Source organism: Ranitomeya imitator, chromosome 2 (genome assembly GCF_032444005.1).
Source record: "Ranitomeya imitator isolate aRanImi1 chromosome 2, aRanImi1.pri, whole genome shotgun sequence".
Classification (NCBI taxonomy): domain Eukaryota; kingdom Metazoa; phylum Chordata; class Amphibia; order Anura; family Dendrobatidae; genus Ranitomeya; species Ranitomeya imitator.
The window spans coordinates 19774282-19793438 of record NC_091283.1 but is presented as its reverse complement, the minus strand read 5'-3'; the positions used below and the strand labels follow the sequence as shown (position 1 = coordinate 19793438).

Below are 19157 nucleotides of genomic sequence, written 5' to 3'. Positions count from 1 at the left end.
TGGGGTGCAGTGGGCTGCGGAGATCTGGGGTGCAGAGGGCTGCGGAGATCTGGGGTGCAGTGGGCTGCGGAGATCTGGGGTGCAGAGGGCTGCGGAGATTTGGGGTGCAGAGGGCTGCGGAGATCTGGGGTGCAGAGGGCTGCGGAGATCTTGGGTGCAGTGGGCTGCGGAGATCTGGGGTGCAGAGGGCTGCGGAGATCTTGGGTGCAGTGGGCTGCGGAGATCTGGGGTGCAGAGGGCTGCGGAGATCTGGGGTGCAGTGGGCTGCGGAGATCTGGGGTGCAGAGGGCTGCGGAGATCTGGGGTGCGAAGAGCTGTGGAGATCTGGGGTGCGGAGGGCTGTGGAGATCTGGGGTGCAGAGGGCTGCGGAGATTTGGGGTGCAGAGATCTGGACCCCTGCATGTTGACATCTCCCTGTGTTTGGGGCTGACCCCTGTCACCACTTGCTGGTTATTGGGGTCCGGTAACCAGTAATATACAATGTATCGGGCGCTCCATTCCTGGATACTTTGTATCCTCCTTGCGGTGCAGTCTGTGGTCACATCAGATTATTACAGGCCAGTAACGTGACTGTAATATCATTCCTTGTGTCGCCTCAGGAGCGGCCGGATTCACCTTCCCCCTGTAATGAATACTAATGTGTGGGGGGCCGCGCTCGAGTTTTGCCTTCTGTCCTCCATTTGTGAGATGAGGAGACAGGAGCAGGGAGATCACAATTAGTCACTGGGATGGGACCGCGGCCCTGGATCCAGCACTTTATTCATCACGATTGTCTGCGGGAAATCTGAACAGACAGCGGCTTGAGGACTTTCCAAGATTTCTTCTGCGCCGTTCCATGTTTGCTCTGCTGAACAATGGCGTTTGGCTCGTTAATGGTCCTGTAAAGTGGGTTGTATCGGGGGAGGGGAGGCGGGGGGCACGGCCTCTTCCTTTAATATTTCTGTGTTTCTCAAGATGCACTTATCGTGATGGATCAAATTAAACTAAGTAGCGATGTCAGAATAAATGTAACGCAGAGAACAGCATGTCCTGCGGTCGGCCCCGGCGGTCGGCGGAGAACACGAGCGCTTTATGGCTCCGGATTTACATATCGCCTTTATTTTGTGCTTTGTGCGCATTTGTACAGTCAATTTGTTTAATTTGCCGACTGCAGGTTCCTCCGCATCCTTTACTTTACATCATCAGCTCCTTTAAATACATAAATAATTGTTGTGTGCTCTGGAAAAATCAATGACGCTCGTTAGAACATTTCAGGAGCTTCCGGACGGTTAACGCTTTCCATGCTGGTATCTGTACCACGGCCGGGAATCCGTCACTGCGGCAGCGGCGGCTTATGGTGGTTACAAAGCGATCCGACCGGTCCTGTCCAAAAAGTAATAATCACACAATACTCCATGAAACGAAACGACAGATTCACACTTCATCCTACTCCGGCAGTCAGCTTTACTAGTCTCCATCGTCCATATATCTTGTGCCGAATATCACTGTCCTGACATATTCCTCAACAAAGAGCGTTTTATGGCCCAGAGCTGCGCTCACTATTCTGCATTTAGTTACACAGTGACTGCACCAGCAGAATAGTGAGTGCAGCTCTGTAGTATAATACAGGATGTAACTCAGGATCAGTAATGTAATGTATGTACACAGTGACTGCACCAGCAGAATAGTGAGTGCAGCTCTGGAGTATAATACAGGATGTAACTGAGGATCAGTAATGTAATGTATGTACACAGTGACTGCACCAGCAGAATAGTGAGTGCAGCTCTGGAGTATAATACCGGATGTAACTCAGGATCAGTAATGTAATGTATGTACACAGTGACTGCACCAGCAGAATAGTGAGTGCAGCTCTGGAGTATAATACAGGAGGTAACTCAGGATCAGTAATGTAATGTATGTACACAGTGACTGCACCAGCAGAATAGTGAGTGCAGCTCTGGAGTATAATACAGGATGTAACTCAGGATCAGTAATGTAATGTATGTACACAGTGACTACACCAGCAGAATAGTGAGTGCAGCTCTGGAGTATAATGCAGGATGTAACTCCGGATCAGTAATGTAATGTATGTACACAGTGACTGCACCAGCAGAATAGTGAGTGCAGCACTGGAGTATAATGCAGGATGTAACTCCGGATCAGTAATGTAATGTATGTACACAGTGACTTCACCAGCAGAATAGTGAGTGCAGCTCCTGGGTATTATATGACGATTATTTTTGTGATTATTGGGTGGGATGCTTTTGCGGTTCCATTTCGTTTCTGGTAGAATCCGTCTTGCATTTCTTTTTGTTACTACCTGACTAGTAGTTGTGATGTGTTAGTGATACATTTCTTGGCTGCCCGGTGTCTTTCCTATATTGTTTCTTTCTTTTTTGTACACAGTATAATGTTTCTTTGGGGGGATAATGTGCAGATCTCATTATATCCGGAGACTGCAGCACATTTCGGATCTGATAAGGGGATAAGTTTGGAGTAAATGACTGTGAGATGTTCCGTGACTTTATACACCGGTTTCTCGTGGTATAAGACCCCCTTATAACCTCCTGGATGTTTTTGCCTTCAGTATAAGGCTGTGCGGTGATTCTGTGTCTGTCTACTCAGAGAAGGTTTGTGGTGCAGATGGCAGATGGCGCGATCCCTCGGTGCCCCGGCCGTTTATAAGAGCAAAAGTATTAATAATTTAGAGACGACGCCATAACTCTGCGCCCGACCAGTCTAGCAGATGAGGCAGAACTTTATATTTCCATAATGGAGATTATATCTGAAAACGTTTGATTGTTGCGTTTTATGAACCTCTAGAGTTTATTATGAAAAACACAGATTGTAGAAAGTGTTCACCAGCGTCCGTGATTACTCTGCGTAGGAGGCGCTGACGTTTTGCGCTCTGCAGATGCTTCACGGAACTGTTCATCCTGGTCTTCCTGGTGCATGTGTACAATGCAGGTGTATACTGACCCTTAATAGGAGCATGCGGTTAGAATAAAGTACAGATCCCTCTGACAAGGGAGATCTCTGCACAATTGGAGGTTTGTACAAAGTTGGTGGATGACCCATCTGAAAGGATTGCTCCAGGAATTTAATATTGATGTCCCAAACCTTAGGATAGGACATAACTATTTGATTGCTGGGGGTCAGATTGTTGCTATTCACTCTTAGCAGCTGAATGAAGGAGAAAGCACTGAGGGAGATTTAACCCCTTCATGGGATTTTCAGTATTTCCGTGTTCGTTTTTCGCTCCCCTCCTTCCCAGAGCCATAACTTTATTTTTCCATCAATTTGGCCATTTAAGGGCTTATTTTTTGCGGGACGAGTTGTACTCTTGAATGACATCATTGGTTTTACCATGTCATGTACTAGAAAATGGGGAAAAAAATTCCAAGTGCGGTGAAATTGCAAAAAAAAGTGCAATCCCATGCGTGTTTTTTGTTTGGCTTTTTTGCTAGGTTCACTAAATGCTAAAACTGACCTGATGATTCTCCAGGTCATTACGAGTTCATAGACACCAAACATGTAACAACATTTTTTGTAGCAAAATTCCAATCTTTGCTACAAAAAAAAAATTGCGCCATTTTCCGATACCCGTAGCGTCTCCATTTTTCGTGATCTGAGGTTGGGTGAGGGCTTATTTTTTGCGCGCTGAGCTGACGTTTTTAGTGATACCACTTTCTTTTGATAGCCCGTTATTGCATTTTAACCCCTCTGTGACCTTAGACGTACTATCCCGTCGAGGTGCCCTGGGCTTATCTGACCCTGGACGGGATAGTACGTCATAGCCGATCGGCCGCGCTCACGGGGGGAGCGCGGCCGATCGCGGCCGGGTGTCAGCTGCTTATCGCAGCTGACATCCGGCACTATGTGCCAGGAGCGGTCACGGACCGCCCCCGGCACATTAACCCCTGGCACACCGCGATCAAAGATGATCGCGATGTGCCGGCGGTGCAGGGAAGCACCGCGCAGGGAGGGGGCTCCCTGCGGGCTTCCCTGAGACCCCCGGAGCAACGCGATGTGATCGCGTTGCTGCGAGGGTGTCACCTCCCTCCCTGCTCCCTCCAGCCCCGGATCCAAGATGGCCGCGGATCCGGGTCCTGCAGGGAGGGAGGTGGCTTCACAGAGCCTGCTCAGAGCAGGCACTGTGAAGGCTGCAGCGCTGCATGTCAGATCAGTGATCTGACAGAGTGCTGTGCACACTGTCAGATCACTGATCTGTGATGTCCCCCCCTGGGACAAAGTAAAAAAGTAAAAAAAAATTTTTTCCAAATGTGTAAAAAAAAAAAAAAAAAAAATATTCCAAAATAATGAAAAAAAAAAAATATATATTATTCCCATAAATACATTTCTTCATCTAAATAAAAAAAAAAAACCCAATAAAAGTACACATATTTAGTATCGCCGCGTCCGTAACGACCCGACCTATAAAACTGGCCCACTAGTTAACCCCTTCAGTAAACACCGTAAGAAAAAAAAAAAAAAAAAAACGAGGCAAAAAACAACGCTTTATTATCATACCGCCGAACAAAAAGTGGAATAACACGCGATCAAAAGGACAGATATAAATAACCATGGTACCGCTGAAAGCGTCATACTGTCCCGCAAAAAACGAGCCGCCATACAGCATCATCAGCAAAAAAATAAAAAAGTTATAGTCCTGAGAATAAAGCGATGCAAAAATAATTATTTTTTCTGTAATATAGTTTTTATCGTATAAAAGCGCCAAACCATAAAAAAATGATATAAATGAGGTATCGCTGTAATCGTACTGACCCGAAGAATAAAACTGATTTATCAATTTTACCAAACGCGGAACGGTATAAACGCCTCCCCCAATAGAAATTCATGAATAGCTGGTTTTTGGTCATTCTTCCTCACAAAAATCGGAATAAAAAGCGATCAAAAAATGTCACGTGCCCGAAAATGTTTTCAATAAAAACGTCAACTCGTCCCGCAAAAAACAAGACCTCACATGACTCTGTGGACCAAAATATGGAAAAATTATAGCTCTCAAAATGTGGTATTGCAAAAAATATTTTTTGCAATAAAAAGGGTCTTTCAGTGTGTGATGGCTGCCAATCATAAAAATCCGCTAAAAAACTCGCTATAAAAGTAAATCAAACCCCCCTTCATCACCCCCTTAGTTAGGGAAAAATAAAAAAAAATGTATTTATTTCCATTTTCCCATTAGGGCTAGGGTTAGGGCTTGGGCTAGGGTTAGGGCTAGGGTTAGGACTAGGGTTAGGGTTAGGGCTAGGGTTAGGGTTAGGGCCAGGGTTAGGGCTAGGGTTAGGGCTAGGGTTAGGGCCAGGGTTAGGGCTAGGGTTAGGGCTAGGGTTAGGGCTAGGGTTAGGGTTGGGGCTAAAGTTAGGGTTAGGGTTTAGATTACATTTACAGTTGGGAATAGGGTTGGGATTAGGGTTAGGGGTGTGTCAGGGTTAGAGGTGTGGTTAGGGTTACCGTTGGAATTAGGGTTAGGGGTGTGTTTAGATTAGGGTTTCAGTTATAATTGGGGGGTTTCCACTGTTTAGGCACATCAGGGGCTCTCCAAACACGACATGGCGTCCGATCTCAATTCCAGCCAATTCTGCGTTGAAAAAGTAAAACAGTGCTCCTTCCCTTCCGAGCTCTCCTGTGTGCCCAAACAGGGGTTTACCCTCACATATGGGGTATCAGCGTACTCAGGACAAATTGGACAACAACTTTTGTGGACCAATTTCTCCTGTTACCCTTGGGAAAATACAAAACTGGGGGCTAAAAAATAATTTTTGTGGGAAAACAAAAAGATTTTTTATTTTCACGGCTCTGCGTTATAAACTGTAGTGAAACACTTGGGGGTTCAAAGTTCTCACAACACATCTAGATAAGTTCATTGAGGGGTCTAGTTTCCAATATGGGGTCACTTGTGGGGGGTTTCTACTGTTTAGGTACATTAGGGGCTCTGCAAACGCAATGTGACGCCTGCAGACCAATCCATCTAAGTCTGCATTCCAAATGATGCTCCTTCCCTTCCGAGCCCTCCCATGCGCCCAAACGGTGGTTCCCCCCCACATATCGGGTATCAGCGTACTCAGGACAAATTGGACAACAACATTAAGGGTCCAATTTCTCCTGCTAACCTTGGAAAAATACAAAACTGGGGGCTAAAATATAATTTTTGTGGAAAAAAAAATATTTTTTATTTGCACGGCTCTGCGTTATAAACTGTAGTGAAATACTTGGGGGTTCAAAGCTCTCACAACACATCAAGATGAGTTCATTAGGGGGTCTACTTTCCAAAATGGTGTCACTTGTGGGGGGTTTCTACTGTTTAGGTACATTAGGGGCTCTGCAAACGCAATGTGACGCCTGCAGACCATTCCATCTAAGTCTGCATTCCAAATGGCGCTCCTTCCCTTCTGAGCACTCCCATGCGCCCAAACGGTGGTTCCCCCCCACATATGGGGTATCAGCGTACTCAGGACAAATTGGACAACAACTTTTGTGGTCCAATTTCTCCTGTTACCCTAGGGAAAATACAAAACTGGGGGCTAAAATATAATTTTTGTGGGAAAAAAATTTTGTTTTATTTTTATGGCTCTGCATTATAAACTTCTGTGAAGCCCTTGGTGGGTCAAAGTGCTCACCACACATCCAGATAAGTTCCTTAGGGGGTCTACTTTCCAAAATGGTGTCACTTGTGGGGGGTTTCAATGTTTAGGCACATCAGTGGCTCTCCAAACGCAACATGGCGTCCCATCTCAATTCCTGTCAATTTTGCATTGAAAAGTCAAACGGCGCTCCTTCCCTTCCGAGCTCTCCCATGCGCCCAAACAGTGGTTTACTGCCACATATGGGGTATCAGCGTACTCAGGACAAATTGGACAACAACTTTTGAGGTCCAATTTCTTCTCTTACCCTTGGAAAAATAAAAAATTGGGGGCAAAAATATAATTTTTGTGAAAAAATATGATTTTTTATTTTTACGGTTCTGCAGTATAAACTTCTGTGAAGCACTTGGTGGCTCAAAGTGCTCACCACACATCCAGATAAGTTCCTTAGGGGGTCTACTTTCCAAAATGGTGTCACTTGTGGGGGGTTTCAATGTTTAGGCACATCAGTGGCTCTCCAAACGCAACATGGCGTCCCATCTCAATTCCTGTCAATTTTGCATTGAAAAGTCAAACTGCGCTCCTTCCCTTCCGAGCTCTCCCATGCGCCCAAACAGTGGTTTACTGCCACATATGGGGTATCGGCGTACTCAGGACAAATTGGACAACAACTTTTGGGGTCCATTTTCTCCTGTTACCCTTGATAAAATAAAACAAATTGGAGCTGAAGTAAATTTTTTGTGTAAAAAAGTTAAATGTTCATTTTTATTTAAACATTCCAAAAATTCCTATTAAACACCTGAAGGGTTAATAAACTTCTTGAATGTGGTTTTGAGCACCTTGAGGGGTGCAGTTTTTAGAATGGTGTCACACTTGGGCATTTTCTATCATATAGACCCCTCGAAATGACTTCAAATGAGACTTGGTCCCTAAAAAAAAATGGTGTTGTAAAAATGAGAAATTGCTGGTCAACTTTTAACCCTTATAACTCCCTAACAAAAAAAAAAATTGGTTCCAAAATTATGCTGATGTAAAGGAGACATGTGGGAAATGTTACTTATTAAGTATTTTGTGTGACATATCTCTGTGATTTAATTGCATAAAAATTCAAAGTTTGAAAATTGCGAAATTTTCAAAATTTTCGCCAAATTTCCGTTTTTTTCACAAATAAACGCAGGTACTATCAAATAAATTTTACCACTATCATGAAGTACAATATGTCACGAGAAAACAATGTCAGAATCACCAGGATCCGTTGAAGCGTTCCAGAGTTATAACCTCATAAAGGGACAGTGGTCAGAATTGTAAAAATTGGCCCGGTCATTAACGTGCAAACCACCCTTGGGGGTAAAGGGGTTAATGCAATGTTGCGGCGACCCAAGAAACGTAATACTGGCATTTTGAATTTTTTTCTCGCTACGCCGTTTAGCGATCAGGTTAATCCTTTTTTTTTTATTGATCGGGGGATTCTGAATGCGGTGATACCCAAAATGTGTATATTTGATTTTATTTTTATTGTTTTATTTTGAATGGGGCGAAAGGGGGGGTGATTTAAACTTTTTATATTTTTTTATTTTTCATATTTTTTTAAACTTTTTTTTTTTTTTTTTTTAACTTTTGCCATGCTTCAATAGCCTCCATGGGAGGCTAGAAGCTGGCACAACACAATCGGCTCAGCTACATAGGAGCGATGCATAGATCGCTGCTCTGTAGCTGAATTACAGGCTTGCTATGAGCGCCGACCACAGGGTGGCGCTCATAGCAATCCAGCATCAGCAACCATAGAGGTCTCAAGGAGACCTCTGGTTACTATGCTGACACATCGCTGACCCCCGATCATGTGACCGGGGTCAGTGATGCGCGCATTTCCGGCCGGATGGCCAGAAGCGCTGGTTAAATGCCGCTGTCAGCGTGTGACAGCGGTATTTAACTAGTTACTAGCGGCGGTTGAATCACGATACCAACCGCCGCTATTGCGGGCACATGTCAGCTGTTCTAAACAGCTGACATGTCGCGGATTTGATGCGGGCTCACCGCCGGAGCCCGCATCAAAGCGGGGGTTCTGACCTCGGACGTACTATCCTGTCTGAGGTCATAAAGGGGTTAATATTGCTTCTACAAACAGTTTCTGGTATAACAAAAAAACCAGCGCCACAATTTATGCCGCACTTACACCATTATATGCTGCTTTTTGGGTGGAATACGGGGGTGAAGTTGTCGCTCCTAGACGTTTAGTTCTAGAAATTGACTATGATTTCCACCAGAAAGTGCTGGAGATGATGAATGCAGAATCCATGTGATGATTCTTAGGCCAGGGTGCGTCCGGATTGGCATCACCCGTCCATACAGTTGTCTGTGCCGTGATGACACTTCAGTCCCAGTTACCGGAGTTTGATAGTGATTAGGACATATTAAGGGGAATTTGGTAATACAGGAGTTTATATGATGCCAGGGTGGAGTGAGGATTGCCAAATCCAGTGATACGTTTGATGCATCGTTTAACAATCTGCAACATTGTATCAGCAGCACAGAAGATTCTGCCTTTAGGGATCCTAGTGGACCTCCCCTTGAAGTGTTCAGATTTACAAACTTTCTCCAAATTTCCGCTTTGTAAAGCAGTTTCTTTTTTTCCTTCTCCCTGATTGGGCCGCGTCTGATGATGATAAGGTCCTTACGGTGGTGATGGGGGTTCCGACCTCATTTTAAAGACGCTACATTAAGATTTCCTTGAAGCCTTTGTATCTCAGTGAACTGTGAGACCGTTTGACCTTTCTGCATTATTTTTGGAATAATTACAGCACCTCTGCTTTTAGGATGTGTTTACTTGTGAGATCGGATGCAGCAGCTCCATGGTCGGTGGGAGTCCTGGTTCTGGTTGGCAGCCCAAACTTCTTTCCTTCTTTCGGTTTTTATTATGTACGACTCTCCTCACATGTAAAGCGCCATGGAATAAATGGTGCTATAATAATAATATCGCCCATGTAAGAATATCAGACAAGTTTAATCAGATATGCCAACTAGTGCGCTCGGTGCACAGTGCACTCAGCTGCGCAGAAAACGCTCCGATACTGCAGAACAGATCCGCGATCAGAACACTGCATGAGCCATTCTCATAAGGGCGATCTTCCTACAAAGATCTGCTCCGTTTCTCCCGTCAGTTAGGATCATCAGACCTCGTTATTAATGGTGGTGAAGGATGATGGAAAGCTGCAGATCGGGAAGTAAAGCTAAATCTCTGCATAATGAGAAGACCAGAGCCGGCCATCGGCCCTGCAGGCTCAGTGTGGCCCCAACAGTCCGGCGCGATGATCCCATAAAGCATTCGACAAAGCCGCGCTGTCAAAACTGCGAACAACCAAACTAGGAAAACTCTCAGCAATCGGATTCCAAGGTTGGAAATTAATTAAACCAAACGCCGGAGTCGATGAACTGATGCTTGTTCTGATATTAAAACCAAACACTTAATTACATTTGACAAGCGGCGCTCCGCAACCAACACTGCGCGAGGATAAAGTGACGGCAGCGAGGCTCGCGGATATAGGTGGGCGCTCGGGGGAGGGGGTGCACAAAGAAAAAACGACGGAGCGGGGAAGGCCGCGCTCACATCAGGGAAGGACACGGTCTCCTAAATATACAGTAAAAGTCATCACTTCCATGGGTCCCATAACCAGAAGCTGAGGAGTTAATGCTAATTAACCCCCCGTAACCCGAGAGCATTAGAAACTCTATTGATCTAGTTCTCCGTTAAGTTTGCATCTGAAAATCCAATATGGCTTCCATCATTGCCCAAGTGGGGGTCCTTACTCAGCGTTTACAGATCCCTAGAGCCGCGTACCACCAATAGCAGCAGGCCACGTGACCGCTATGGATCCATGAGCAGGGGAGGGTCTGCACCAAATTGCCCCACCCCCGCCTAGCGTCCTCCTACTTCTCCAGAGCTCTGGTAGACATTGGATTTGTATGGCGCGGACTCACCCCTTTGTTGCTTATTAGGCAGGTGCCGGCTGTTTTACACAGGAGACCCCCTCCGGTAACGGCTGTGATTGAAGTCCGCTTTGATCAAAGCAGTTTAACCCCTTAGCTGCCACAGTGAACAGCAGTTTAGGCATCCAATGATTTGTATGGATGCCCCTGTATCCACCAATAACTGCATCATTGGACAAGGGGAAATCGTTTCAAAGGTGTCTGTTATCTTATAATATATCTTGTAAATATTCTGGCCCATTAATTGTCCTGTGGATTGATGAGAACGAGGGTCCCGAGACCCTCATTTATCGTGCAAACTGCAGGTCAGAGCGCGCAGTTCATGCATGACCACGCACACAGCGACACACCAATCCGTAAATTCCGCAACTCCAGAACCTCGCGATCAGTTCTGCCATTTATACAGATTTGCCATTCAGGAGTTTTGGAAAGCTGGGAGACACCCGACAAGGCTGTTGTAACAGCTGTCATCCATCTGTAGGGGAACACAGAAGAGAATTGAAGATTGTTACAATTTTTTTCTTGTTTGTTTATTTTTGCTTCCTTGTTGTTGGTTTCCTTTTTCTACTTTCTGCTTTGTAGAAACATGCTGGTTAACCCTTTGTTTCCTCCCCCCTCGATGTAACATTCGCCGCGCGTCTTCATCACGAACCATGTACTTAGTCGTAAAATGACGGTCCAGCTTTCCTCCCGCAACTCATAGAAAACACTCCTCGATTTGCTCGATTAAAGCCTTGTGAATTGTCTGATTGTCTCGTTAAGTTTTTAAGGTTTTCCCCCTTTTCTTAAAGAAAATTACAAGGTTAAGATCAAAAAGAGAAAAGCGCTGAAAGCTGGAGGAAAGGTCGCTCTCCCTGGAAGTGGAAGGCTGGAGATGAAAGCGGACGCCGCACATTTGCCTTTTGATCTTGGCCGGATCCATTTGGCGCGGTTGAGGTTTTATTTCAGATTTCAGTTCTACGTGAAATCATGAATGAAGCGCGTTCTGCAGCGATGGCGGCACATTGTGAACCATCGATGAAACCGGATACCAGACCCTGTAATAAACCCCTGGAAACATGAGACCCCCAGTGTGACCAGCTTATTCCCTACTCTCATAACTATCGTGGTCTCCTGCAGGGATGCACACCACTATAAAGCCCAGCAGAACCATCACCCAACTTTCCACAGATCCTGAATTGCTACAAATCTGCATTATTCTAGATTTGCACTTTTTAGGATTCTTGCTGTATGTTCTCATCCTTCACTTCTCCTTTAGCTGTGACACATAAGTGCCCACCATGGTTACTACACAGCTTTCCACAGATCCTGAATGGTATCTACACCTCGATTGTTACATGACACTATATGGCAGTCTTCATTGGGCATATCTGAAAATGATGCTGTGCCCATGGCGGTTGCTACTCTACTTTCCACTGACCCTGAGTGGTACATTCATATACAAATACATTTTATGCCATTGTGGTTAAACACTGTTCCTACAAACTCTGTCACCCAGCTTTCCACACACCCTGAGAACTGTAAACCGTTTTTCATAGCGAAAATGGGCCAGTGGGTTTTGCCTAACAGCTAATAATTTTGGAATTCTATTAATGAACCAGGAGCCTCAGGCTGAACATTATAGTCACAGACAGAGAAGGCTATTCATATTTCATGTATTTCATATTGACGTGCTTCAGCATTACAGAGGGCAACTTTTTTGTTTATTGTACATGGAGGTGGCTGCTCCTAGTTGGCACCTGTTCACATTAGCCAGTCAGTCTTTAGGACTCCAGACTGATACATTGTAAAATCTTGGGGATTTGTGCGGAATGTCTGGACTGGATACTTTGTAACAAACCAGTCCAGTGGTGTAGTACTGAGCCTTGTTGCTGGGATTGATGAGGGTCCTAGTATTGGGACCCCCAGCGATCAGCCAGTTACTATATATCCTGCCGATTATTGATCATTTGCTGCATTTTATGTGAATGTATGCCTACCGACAAGTGTCCTCCAATCACATCCAGAGCTGCGCTCACACGTGCAGTGCTTGTCTGCAGGTGCTGGCGGTGTCTTTGCTGTACAGGAGACTGACAGAACTCATTGTATCTCTGAGTGCAGCGCAGCAGGTTATTCAGGGATATTTATGATATTCAGGGATATTTATGATATTCAGGGATATTTATGATATTCAGGGATATTTATGATATTCAGGGATATTTATGATAAAGGTGAAGAATGCTTTTTGTGTGGTGAATTTCCAGCGTTAACCTGGTTTCTAGCACATTTGTGTCTGACACAGAAACGTCTCACAATTTGCTTCTTTCTTCCGTCAGGACTCACGGCGGCTGCTATGGCGGAAGCCATGAAACTCCAGAAGATGAAGCTGATGGCGATAAGCAGCCTCCACGGGAGCGGCAGCCAGAACGGGACCGAGTCCGAGAACGAAGAACTCAACTCCAATGCAGGTTAGTGGCTGCAACGGCATCGGTGTGCTAGGGCAACGGAGTCAGAGTGCTAGGGCAACGGTGTCGGTGTGCTAGGGCAACGGAGTCAGAGTGCTAGGGCAACGGTGTCTGTGTGCACGGGCAACGGAATCAGTGTGCTAGGGCAACGGAATCTGTGTGCACGGGCAACGGAATCAGTGTGCTAGAGCAACAAAATCAGTGTGCTAGGGCAACGGTGTCGGTGTGCACGGGCAACGGAATCAGTGTGCTAGGGCAACGGAATCAGTGTGCTAGGGCAACGGAATCTGTGTGCACGGGCAACGGAATCAGTGTGCTAGAGCAACAAAATCAGTGTGCTAGTGCAACGGTGTCGGTGTGCACGGGCAACGGAATCAGTGTGCTAGGGCAACGGAATCAGTGTGCTAGGGCAACGGTGTCTGTGTGCACGGGCAACGGAATCAGTGTGCACGGGCAATGGAATCAGTGTGCTAGGGCAACGGTGTCTGTGTGCACGGGCAACGGAATCAGTGTGCTAGGACAACGGAATCAGTGTGCTAGGGCAACGGAATCAGTGTGCTAGGGCAATGGTGTCGGTGTGCTAGGGCAACGGAATCAGTGTGCTAGGGCAACGGTGTCTGTGTGCACGGGCAACGGAGTCAGAGTGCTAGGGCAACGGTGTCGGTGTGCTAGGGCAACGGAGTCAGAGTGCTAGGGCAACGGTGTCGGTGTGCTAGGGCAACGGAGTCAGAGTGCTAGGGCAACGGTGTCGGTGTGCTAGAGCAACAGAATCAGTGTACTAGGGCAACGGTGTCTGTGTGCACGGGCAACGGAATCAGTGTGCTAGGGCAACGGAATCTGTGTGCACGGGCAACGGAATCAGTGTGCTAGAGCAACAAAATCAGTGTGCTAGGGCAACGGTGTCGGTGTGCACGGGCAACGGAATCAGTGTGCTAGGGCAACGGAATCAGTGTGCTAGGGCAACGGAATCTGTGTGCACGGGCAACGGAATCAGTGTGCTAGAGCAACAAAATCAGTGTGCTAGTGCAACGGTGTCGGTGTGCACGGGCAACGGAATCAGTGTGCTAGGGCAACGGAATCAGTGTGCTAGGGCAACGGTGTCTGTGTGCACGGGCAACGGAATCAGTGTGCACGGGCAATGGAATCAGTGTGCTAGGGCAACGGTGTCTGTGTGCACGGGCAACGGAATCAGTGTGCTAGGACAACGGAATCAGTGTCCTAGGGCAACGGAATCAGTGTGCTAGGGCAATGGTGTCGGTGTGCTAGGGCAACGGAATCAGTGTGCTAGGGCAACGGTGTCTGTGTGCACGGGCAACGGAATCAGTGTGCTAGGACAACGGAATCAGTGTGCTAGGGCAACGGAATCAGTGTGCTAGGGCAATGGTGTCGGTGTGCTAGAGCAACAGAATTAGTGTGCTAGGGCAATGGAATCAGTGTGCTAGGGCAACGGTGTCTGTGTGCACGGGCAACGGAATCAGTGTGCACGGACAATGGAATCAGTGTGCTAGGGCAACGGTGTCGGTGTGCACGGGCAACGGAATCAGTGTGCTAGGACAACGGAATCAGTGTGCTAGGGTAACGGAATCAGTGTGCTAGGGCAATGGTGTCGGTGTGCTAGAGCAACAGAATTAGTGTGCTAGGGCAACGGAATCAGTGTGCTAGGGCAACGGTGTCTGTGTGCACGGGCAACGGAATCAGTGTGCACGGGCAATGGAATCAGTGTGCTAGGGCAACGGTGTCTGTGTGCACGGGCAATGGAATCAGTGTGCTAGGGCAACAGTGTCTGTGTGCTAGGACAACGGAATCAGTGTGCTAGGGCAACGGAATCAGTGTGCTAGGGCAATGGTGTTGGTGTGCTAGGGCAACGGAATCAGTGTGCTAGGGCAACGGTATCTGTGTGCACAGGCAACGGAATCAGTGTGCTAGGGCAACGGTGTCTGTGTGCACAGGCAACGGAATCAGTGTGCACGGGCAATGGAATCAGTGTGCTAGGGCAACGGAATCAGTGTGCTAGGGCAACGGAATCAGTGTGCTAGGGCAACGGAATCAGTGTGCTAGGGCAATGGTGTCGGTGTGCTAGAGCAACAGAATCAGTGTGCTAGGGCAACGGAATCGGTGTGCTAGGGCAACGGTGTCGGTGTGCACGGGCAACGGAATCAGTGTGCTAGGGCAACGGTGTCTGTGTGCACGGGCAACGGAATCAGTGTGCTAGGGCAACGGTGTCGGTGTGCTAGAGTAACAGAATCGGTGTACCCGGGCAAAGGAATCAGTGTGCTAGGGCAACGGTGTCTGTGTGCACGGGCAACGGAATCAGTGTGCTAGGGCAACGGTGTCGGTGTGCTAGAGTAACAGAATCGGTGTACCCGGGCAAAGGAATCAGTGTGCTAGGGCAACGGTGTCTGTGTGCACGGGCAACGGAATCAGTGTGCGCGGGCAACGGAGTTGGTGTGCGGGTGCAACGGTGTAGATGGATTTCCATTTGAAATGCCTGCACGCCCAGATACGCTATTTGTGGGGGCTGATCTTACTGACAGATGCCCTGTACAATCGGCTCTCTATCCTTAGGACATCATCTTCTGTCTGCACTCGTCACTACGTTGCCCTGATGTTTCTTTTCCCTGGCTCCAGCCCTTGGCCTGTTGCTTGTCTTGTATTTTTGCATTGTGACGGCGCTCGCTGTCATTTCTGCTCCTAGGTGACTCGTGTTCCAACCTGTAACTAGTGTAACATTTCCCACCTAAGGCCACGTGCACACACTAAGTATTTGTAGCAGAAGTTTCTGCTCCATTTCTGCATTTCTTGGCAGAAAATATGTTGCGTAAAATAGGCGCGTTTTTGACGCATTTTTTACTTGCATTTTTGTTGCAGATTTTCCTCCACAAATTATTACGGGTGAAATGTGCAGCAAAACCGCTGAAACAAATCAGCGATAAAAAATTATATAAGCTGTAAATCTGCAAGGAAAAATCAGCACCGTGTGCACGAGAGCTTAGGAGTCTCATTCACTCTGCTGGTACCAGGAAATCCTTCAGGTTTTGTGTCAAATCTGTGCCGAAAAAACGCGCTACAAATCTGCACCGTGTGCACAGGCCCTTCCAAGACCATTGCTGCACTGATCCCTACTGATGCCGCGAGGTTCCCAGCTGGGCCCCGGGCCCCACAGACACCTGCTGTAGAGAGGCCTCAGGGTGCGGCGGTCATACCGTGGAGCTGTGCTTTTTGTTTGCCGTTTTGGGCCTTTTTTTCCATCGTCCATCCAATATCCAGCGGTCAGAGCGGAGGATCGGATCCCGGAGAACGAGGGCACAGAAACGATGGTGGTTATTGGTGATTGACAGGAGGGCGGGGCAGGATCAGACACCGTTAACATGAAATCATTAACCTCCTGTTTGGGATTCGATGTATCCTGAACATACAATACATTCTCATCTGGGTTGTTTGTTACAAATGTATAAGGAAACTTTGATATTTTGAAGGAATTAACACTTCTGACAATTTATCTGGTGGAAGCGGAGATGGACCTGAGCGGTAGTCATGTTCATCCTGATCTTCTTGTTTCATGATTAAAATGTTAGACTGGCAGTGAGGACTGATGTAGGAGGGAAGCGACTGTCGGGAATATGTGTCTGCACCATGATATGTATCTGCCATTGGGGGCACATAGAACGCTCCTCTCCTGCAGTAGAGGGGCCAGAATCGGGGCACAGTCTGCTGATTTGGGGTCTTTCTTCCCTTGGCTGTTTCTGTACCTGCACCATTTCTCCCTCCTTGCTGGCTGAGTGGGCGGGCACTTCCACATCTCTGAGCCAATCAGATGTCTTCCCCCTCCCCTCACCGCAAAGATCCAGAGAGCGAGAAGCTGCAGCTGCATCCCCCTCCTCTCCCCTCCTCTCAGATTAATTTATTACTCTATTTTTTTGTTGGCTTGTGAACATTTATAGAGGCGCTGCAGCCAGAGCGGATGGCTACAGAGTGCTGGGAAGTGAGGACGGTGTGGGTGACATTAGATTGATTACTAATTTTAATTTATAATTTATCTACAAGTGATTAACGCAAGTACAGATTTGCTCTCGTGTCAGCTCGGTCTGTGATACATTGTATCCTGTGTAATGATGACCTGCAGCAGCGATCGTATTGCCCTGCGCACTGAGAGGGGGCGGCCTTTTGTAACAATTGCTCCTCCCTCTGTTGGGTCGCCATCTCTTGCCCGTGTATCGGCGGCTCTCACCCATTTTTGTTCAGTGGCGGCAGATTGAATCGCTTCCCCGTGTGACGAGTTGTTTGGCCGATATTAAACTCAGCCTATCACCGGGAGATTATTGCTAAATATTAAAAATGACTCCGGTTATAACTGCGGCGACATTCACTTCACACCTGCCCAGAATAATTCCCACAAGTGACGAGATGGTGAAAATATAGGAAAAAAAAACCTCTTAGGTAGGCCATGTTCACACGCTGTGGATTCTGCTGCAGATCCGCAGCAGCTTTCCATGCATTTACAGTACAATGTAAACCTATGGGAAACGCATTCCGCAGCATGTCACTTCTTTGTGCGGATTCCGCAGCGGTTTTACATCTGCTCCATAATAGAAAACCGCAGGTGTAAAACCGCAGTGGAACCTGCACAGAAACCGCAATAAATACGCAAGAAAAGCGCAGTGTTTTTGCCCTGCGGATTTATCAAATCCGCTGCGGAAAAATCCACAGTGGACCATTCCTACGTGTACACATACCCATACTTAGAGCTTGAATCATTTTATGTTCTTTTAAGTCTCTTTTCTTTTTTTCTTTATTCGTTGATGTTTCTTGCATCAAATTCTTAAACATCTGCAGTTCTTGAAGAGGGTAGAATATCAAAAACTTTATTTTTGTATTTAAATGTTGCAAAATTTGTAGAAATATCTCAGACGTCCATAAAATCCTGGAGGACGGCATGTGTGCAAAAATGTCAGGACATTATTAAAAGATTTGGATCATGAATCATCTAGAAACCCTAAGCCAGATCCACAATGGCGAATGCAACAAAACTAAACAAACAGGTGAACCCGTAATGAGCCTCTTAGTGAGGTCAGCGCATCTTAGTGAGGTCAGCGCCTCTTAGTGAGGTCAGCGTCTCTTAGTGACGTCAGCGTCTCTTAGTGAGGTCAGCGCCTCTTAGTGAGGTCAGGGCCTCTTAGTGAGGTCAGCGCCTCTTTTGAGGTCAGCGCCTCTTAGTGACGTCAGCGTCTCTTAGTGAGGTCAGCGCCTCTTAGTGAGGTCAGCGTCTCTTAGTGAGGTCAGGGCCTCTTAGTGAGGTCAGCGCCTCTTTTGAGGTCAGCGCCTCTTAGTGAGGTCAGCGCCTCGGTCAGCGCCTCTTAGCGAGGTCAGCGGCTCTTAGTGAGGTCAGCTCCTCTTAGTGAGGTCAGCGCCTCTTAGTGAGGTCAGCGTCTCTTAGTGAGGTCAGCGTCTCTTAGTGAGGTTGGCGCCTCTTAGTGAGGTCAGCGCCTCTTAGTGAGGTCAGCTCCTCTTAGTGAGGTCAGCGTCTCTTAGTGAGGTCGGCGTCTCTTAGTGAGGTCAGCGCCTCTTAGTGAGGTCAGCGCCTCTTAGTGAGGTCAGCGCCTCTTAGTGAGGTCAGCGCCTCTTAGTGAGCTCGGCGTCTCTTAGTGAGGTCGGCGCCTATTAGTGAGGTCAGCGTCTTTTAGTGAGGTCCTCGCCTCTTAGTGAGGTCAGCGCCTCGGTCAGCGCCTCTTAGCGAGGTCAGCGGCTCTTAGTGAGGTCAGCGCCTCTTAGTGAGGTCAGCTCCTCTTAGGGAGGTCAGTGCCTCTTAGGGAGGTCAGTGCCTCTTAGTGAGGTCCTCGCCTCTTAGTGAGGTCAGCGCCTCGGTCAGCGCCTCTTAGCGAGGTCAGCGGCTCTTAGTGAGGTCAGCGCCTCTTAGTGAGGTCAGCTCCTCTTAGGGAGGTCAGTGCCTCTTAGGGAGGTCAGTGCCTCTTAGTGAGGTCGGCGCCTATTAGTGAGGTCAGCGTCTCTTAGTGAGGTCAGCGCCTCTTAGTGAGGTCAGCGTCTCTTAGTGAGGTCAGCGTCTCTTAGTGAGGTCAGCGCCTCTTAGTGAGGTCAGCGCCTCTTAGTGAGGTCAGCTCCTCTTAGTGAGGTCAGCGTCTCTTAGTGAGG

At 47.4% G+C, this 19157-nt stretch overlaps 1 protein-coding gene across 3 annotated transcripts in view; it reads left to right on the top strand.

Moving 5' to 3' along the window:
- The window catches only part of DACH2 (dachshund family transcription factor 2), a 446534-nt gene that overhangs the window by 233837 nt on the left and 193540 nt on the right, over nt 1-19157 (top strand). For all 3 annotated transcript variants that reach the window (XM_069746105.1, XM_069746107.1, XM_069746106.1), the window contains exon 3: nt 12882-13013. In XM_069746105.1, the coding sequence (XP_069602206.1) occupies nt 12882-13013 (132 nt within the window). The remainder of the gene's footprint in view (nt 1-12881; nt 13014-19157) is intronic.